Source organism: Triticum aestivum, chromosome 7B, assembly GCF_018294505.1.
Source record: "Triticum aestivum cultivar Chinese Spring chromosome 7B, IWGSC CS RefSeq v2.1, whole genome shotgun sequence".
In the NCBI taxonomy this organism is placed as follows: Eukaryota; Viridiplantae; Streptophyta; class Magnoliopsida; order Poales; family Poaceae; genus Triticum; species Triticum aestivum.
In genome coordinates, this window is record NC_057813.1 from 432,914,471 (window position 1) to 432,921,192 (window position 6,722).

Below are 6,722 nucleotides of genomic sequence, written 5' to 3' on the forward strand. Positions count from 1 at the left end.
CATGTACGTGGGCATGTAAGGTTGGTTCGGGCCGCTTCATCCCACAATACCGTCAAATAAAAATAAGATGTTGGTGATAAGCAGTTTGACTATCACCACCCCCAATTCTTTGTGTTCTACTCGTGCATATCATCTACGCATAGACCTGGCTCATGATGCCACAGTTGGGAAACGTTGCATGGAAAACAAAGATTTTTTCTACGCACGTGCAAGATCTATCCATGGAGATGCATAGCAACAAGGAGGGGAGAGTGTGTCTACGTACCCTCGTAGACTATAAGCAGAAGCATTTGACAACGTGGTTGACGTAGTCGAACTTTCTTCGCGATCCAACCGATCGAGTACCGAATGTACGACACCTCTGCGTTCAGCACACGTTCAGCTCGGTGACGTCCATGCCTTCTTGTTCCAGTAAGACAACGAGGTAGTGGCCGAGTTCCGGCAGCACGACAGCATGGTGACGGTGATGGTGAAGTTATCTCCGCAGGGCTTCGCCTAAGTACTACGAAAATATGACCGGGGGTGTAAACGGTGGAGGGGGGGCGCCACACACGGCTAAGATAATGTTGTGTCTTGTGCTAGGCGCCCCCTCCCACATATATATAGGTGGGGGTGGAGGGAGCAGCCAGGAGGCACCCCCAAGTAGGGTGAATCCTACTTGGGGTCTTCCCCCAAGTGGCGCCCCCTTCGTTATTTGGAGTGCGGGAGGAAGGAAGGAGGAGGTGCCCCCCCTTTCCTTTCTCTCCTGAGGAGGGAAAGGAAGGAGGGGCCACCCTCCCCTTTCCTTCCCATAGGGCCAGCCAGCCAAGGGAAGGGGCGCACTAGCCCCCTTGTGGGCTGGTCTATCCCCCCTTTGGCCCATAAGGCCCATACACTTGTCGGGGGTGCTCGGAACCCCTTCCGGTGACCCGATGAGTACCCGGTGCACTCCGAAACTATTCCGGTGTTCGGATACCATCATCCTATATATCAATCTTTACCTCTCGAGACTCCTTGTCATGTCCGTGATCTCATCTGGGACTTCGAACAACAATCGGTCACCAAATCATATAACTATACTGTCAACGAACGTTAAGTGTGCGGACCCTACCGGTTCGAGAACTATGTAGACATGACCGAGACACCTCGCTGGTCAATAACCATTAGTGGAACCTGGATGCCCATATTGGCTCCTTCATATTCTATGAAAATCTTTATCGGTCGAACCGTTATGACAAAATACGTAATTCCCTTCGTCCATCGGTATGTTACTTGCCCGAGTTTCGATCGTCGGTATCTCTATACCTAGTTCAATCTCGTTATCGGCAAGTCTCTTTTACTCATTCCGCAATACATCATCTCGTAACTAACTCATTAGTCATTTGCTTGCAAGGCTTCTTATGATGTGTATTACCGAGAGGGCCCAGAGATACCTCTCCGGTACTCGGAGTGACAAATCCTAATCTCGATCTATGCCAAGTCAAAAACACCTTCGAAGATACCCGTAGAGCATCTTTATGATCACCAGTTACGTTGTGATGTTTGATAGCACACAAGGTATTCCTCCGGTATCCGGGAGTTGCATAATCTCATAGTCAAAGGAATATGTATTTGACATGAAGAAAGCAATAGCAGTAAATTGAGCGACCATAATGCTAAGCTAACATGTGTCTTGTCCATCACATCATTCTCCTAATAATATGATCCCGTTATCAAATGACAACACATGTCTATGGTTAGGAAACATTATCCATCTTTGATTAACAAGCTAGTCTAGTAGAGGCTTACTATGGACACGGTATTTGTTTATGTATTCACACATGTATTTAAGTTTCCCATCAATACAATTCTAGCATGAATAATAAGCCTTTATCATGAATAAGAAAATATAAAATAACAACTTTATTATTGCCTCTAGGGCATATTTCCTTCATCGGCATCTCCCCCTTCTTGATTGGATTGTTGTCTCCGGGCGAAAGCCTAGCTCTTGGACCGGCGACGATGGCGTCTCGGCATCGTTCGTTTGTTGGGAGCATCATGTGTGGAGACATGGCTTGAAGGTTTTGTGATGCAGTTCTCTGGTGCGTGCCGCTTGTCCGAGTAGAGGTTTGTGGGCACAATGTACGCCGATGCCGGTGACACCAAGATAATAGCTTTCTCGGGACCAACCGAATCCCACCACCCACTCACCATCTTCTTTCGGCATTCGAGGGTGGTTGATGCGTCGGCAAGGAAAGTACGGCTGAAATTCTTGCTCTTCAGGGTGATCGGCCTTGGAAGAGACGTGGCTTTGATGCTCTGGTCAGGGTAGGTCCCTTCATGTTGTGTTTGTAATATGTGCGATGGATCTTTTTGGATTAGCTTGGGTGTGATGTTTGTACTACATTTGTTGTTCGCAGTGAGAGGTAGCCTCTTATAATTGTTCTCTGGCTTGTAGTATGAAAATGGGAAACGTTTGGGTCCGGCGCACCGGCCGAACGCTCGGCCGGTCGCGTCGCTAGGCACCCTGACCCACCACCCACAAAGCTTATCTCTCTATCCCCACCGCTTCCATCTTATCCCCTCGCAGTCTCTGGAGACCACACGAAGACGTCTCCGTGCTGCTCATCCTTGAATCCCCTCGTCCACAATCTCTCTTCCCTCTCCTTTGTGTGCTCTCTCCAGGAATCCACACACAATCCCCATGAAATTGAGCTTGTTTTTTGTTGCTTCTCTGCTCCCCACAACATTTCCACCATAGATCCATGAGAGGGGATGAGTTCGTTGGTGTTTTTTGTTTTTTCATTCATGCCCTGCGCAGTCGCCATGGATCCCACGAGGTTGAGCTCAAATACATGTGGGACACACACCCTCTTCTCCTTGGAAAGGAGGTTGATGTTCTCTCTTGCCGTTCATCTTTTGGAGCTGCCAGCAATGGGCACGACGACCGGGCTGCTAGATCAGGCACCGCTGCATCACCATGGTGCGCGACGGCGGCGACCGGCGCCTGCTGGGGAAGCGATGTGGGAACCAGCACGCCTCGTAGCTGGAATCAGCCAACTGGGAAGCTGCAACCGGCATCCCCTGATGCTGGAAGCAGTGTCCCCTAATGCTTGAACCGGACGCGCCTTCACCACGCGATGCGTTTTTTGGCTGGAAGCAATGTTTGTTTTTGCTGGTACTGGCTTTTTCTTTTGCTACAATAGGCGCAGGTGTTCTTTTGCTGCAAGGTTGTTTTTGCTGGAACTAGCATTACTTTTTGCTGGAACGGGATAATTCATTTGCTAGGATTCGCTATTGAAGTTTTTTGTTGCTCAGATTTTTGCTGGAACCATGTTTAGTTTTTGCTGGAACCGACAAATCTTTTTGCTTCAACGAGTACTGAAGTTTTTGTTGCTCAGATTTTTGCTGGAACCATGATTAATATTTGTTGGACCGGAAAAATCATTTTGCTTCAACGAGTACTGGAGACTTTTGTCTGGCGTCGACTTTTCTGGAACTGGCTGATTCGTTTGCTACAATCCACTACCGAAGTTTTTTTTTGCTGGAACCACGATTAATTTTTGCTGGAACGGACAAATCTTTTTGCTTCAACCAGTACAGGAGATTTTTGTTTGGTTTCGATTTTTGCTGGAACCACCATTAAGTTTGCTGGAACCGGCAAATGTTTTTGCTTCAACCAAGTAATATTTTTTTTGTTGTTTTAGATTTTTTTTCATGGCAGTGCAAGTTGGGCATCGGGGATGTTACAACCATGTCGACCGTGCTGTGGAACCCGCCTATGTTCGAGCTGCAACCATGCCGAGCGGAGGCAGCCGAGGCGAGTGGCACGAGCGGCCGGCGAGCACGGTGGCACGAATGACCGGCAAGCAGGAGAAGCCGAGGACAAGTGCGGGCGGCTGGTGAGCGCGTGTGGAGTCCGGCCGGCAAGCACGCCTAACTAGTTTGGTAGAACCTTTTTCCTGCATGTTTGACTTTTGGGGACGAAGAAAAAACTATATTGTACGGTTAAAAATGACTGTATCGTACGATCGACAACCGACCGGTCCAAATTTGAGCCGGCGCACCGGCACCGCGTTGTCCTATGAAAATATGGTACGTTTTTGCGTACTCTCTCTTTAAAAAAAGAGCGACAGAACACGCGTCCACTCAAGAAAAGAAAAAACAAGACACAGCGCGCGCATGCACGAGCACGAACAGAAGACCCGGCCAACGCAAGCTCTGAAACCTCTCTTGTCTCCTGGTCTTGCATGCACGATCACACGTACACTCCTGTCCTACAAAAGTGGCGATCGGCGAGTGTGCCTCCGACCACTAGCTACTACCTCATGTCTGTCTCGATCTCTACACCAATCGCCATGAAACATCCTCTCAGTTTCTTCACCAGCTAGCTCGTATCACAAGACCTCGATCGATCGAGTTGGCCGGCCGCCGGAAGGAACCAACCCATCGATGGGCAAGACGAGCACCGTGTCGTCGTGTCTGTGCTGCCCGTGCCGGTGCCTCTTCTGCGGCCTGCTGAGCTGCATCTTCAGCGTCCTCGCCACCATCCTCGTCATCACCGGCGTCGTCGTGCTCGCGCTCTATCTCCTCTTCCGACCGCACCTCATCCAAGCCACCGTCGCGTCCGCCGACCTCGACGACTTCACCCTCACCCCGAGTACCTGGATCCTCCGCTACAACCTCTCTGTCGCGCTCTCCGTCCGCAACCCGAACTCCCGGATCGCCATCCACTACCAGTCCGTCGTCGCCGAGGCCTACTACCAGGGCCAGAGCTTCGCCCACGCCGACCACCCGGACTTCTACCAGGACACCGGCGAGACCACCGTCGTGCCTCTGGCCTTCGCGGGCGATCACCCGCTCGAGGGCGGGGTCGCCGCCGCGGGGTTCCGCAAAGAGGCCATCGACCACGCCTCCTTCTCAGTCGACATCAAGCTCAGCGCCAAGATGAAGCTCAATGTGTGGGCCTTCAGGGTGCCGGGGCCAAAGCCCAAGGTTGACTGCCCTCTCATCCTCCACCGACGGAACGCCTCCGCCTCCGCGCCCGCCAGCGACGGCCAGCCGGAGTTCCACCCCATCGAATGCCGCGTCTGGTTCTGATTGATTCAGGCGATTCAGATCGCCAGTTGATTAAATGTTGTTAGTTAATTAAATCTGTAGTAGTTAGAGATCTGCATAGTCTACCACTCTCCCATGCATCTTGATTAATTAATGGCGACTGATAGGCGCCGGCGCACCGGCCGAAACTTTCGGCCGGTCCAATACGGGCCCTTGATTTGTTTAATGTATAACCGTCAGATCTTTCTTCTCCCTCTCCCTAGTAGTCGTCTTCCTCCCTGCCTAACCCCCGCACAGCGCTACCTCCTCCCCCACGGGCTTAGCGAAGACGACGCACGAGCTCGCTGTGACGCGCCGGCGGTCACCATCCCATCTCCCGTTGCAGCTTTTTCTGATGGAGCTCGCCTCCGTCCACTCGCCGGTTCCAGCTCCGATCCAACCCCTGCTGGATGCCGATTTGCAAGAATTCTACGCATCAGCTGACGGAGACAAAAAAATAAGTTGGATTGCAACTTCGCTCCCGTTGGTCGCCGCTGTAGTTGACTTGCACCACCGTGCTCTAGCAAAACAGAATCTCACAGCAAAAACTCAAATACATGGTTGAAGCAAAAAACGGAGCCGGTTCCAGCAAAAATTAACACCGGTTCCAGCAAACAAATTTCAGCAGACAAAAAGTCCAGTAATATGTTGAATCAAAAAATCAGCCGATTCCAACAAAAAATGAAGCCAGTTCCAGCAAACAAAAAATTCAGCAACAAAAAGTCTAGTAATCTGTTGAAGCAAAAGATTAGCGGATTCCAGCAAAAAATTACACCGGTTCCAGCAAAAAATACCTCGCTACAAAAACACTAGTAGAGGGTTGTAGCAAAAAAAAGGTGGTTGAAGCATCCCTGGCCGCCGGTTGTAGCATCTGCCGCCGCTGATTGTAGCGTCTGCCGTCGCCGTATCCAGCAAAATCCTCGATGTGCCATGATCCAGTCACATCATCTCTTGGCGTTGGATGTAGCACCCGTAGTGGCCGATTCCAACATCTTCACTACTCGAAACTCGCCGTATAACCCCCCGTTGCAGTCTTGCCAAGCCCCGCCGGAGGAGGAGGAAGCAGCCATAGCGGCGATGATGGTGAAATAGCAGTGGCCTAACAGTGCCGATGTGCGGTGCTCACAACACCCCTGCGCAGGGCTCCCCAGCACACATCTTCACCTGAAAAGTGCAGTCGCCGGCCATGGCGGGCTGAGAGATCGATGTGAGATGGTGGCTGGTTGTTTGAAGAAGAAAGAGGAATAGACGAGAGAGGTGGAGAAAAGAAAGGGATAAGAATTGAGTGGCGGAGAGAGGAAAGAAAAAGAAATGATGATACGTGGGAGCAGAACCTGCGACGTGTACGCGTGCGTGGCAAGGGACCGGCGGAACGGTTCGGCCGGTGCCCCGGGCAGAAACGTTTCCCTTAATTAATCACCTTTGTTGACAATTAAGCATGTTTCCCTGATCGCTTAATCTTAGTAAGTATAAATTTGAATCGGTTTCATAAAAATTGACCTCTTCGCCATGTCCTCGCTCATGTGTATATAGTTATATGCCGAGTATTAGTTAATTAATTGATAATTTGATCTGTTCCCTCCGAATGCACATGCATTTGTATTTGTATAAGTAAGTTGTAAAAAAAGTACGTCCTGTTACAATATGTACGTACATAGGTATACTGG

General features: G+C 50.4%; 1 protein-coding gene across 1 annotated transcript; it reads left to right on the forward strand.

The window, feature by feature from the left end:
• The first annotated feature begins 4,179 nt into the window (after positions 1 to 4,179).
• Positions 4,180 to 5,262, forward strand: LOC123159899 (NDR1/HIN1-like protein 3). Its single transcript, XM_044577706.1, has one exon. It carries the CDS (start codon positions 4,411 to 4,413, stop codon positions 5,056 to 5,058), a length of 648 nt encoding a protein of 215 aa, XP_044433641.1. The 5' UTR covers positions 4,180 to 4,410; the 3' UTR covers positions 5,059 to 5,262.
• The last annotated feature ends 1,460 nt before the right edge of the window (positions 5,263 to 6,722 follow it).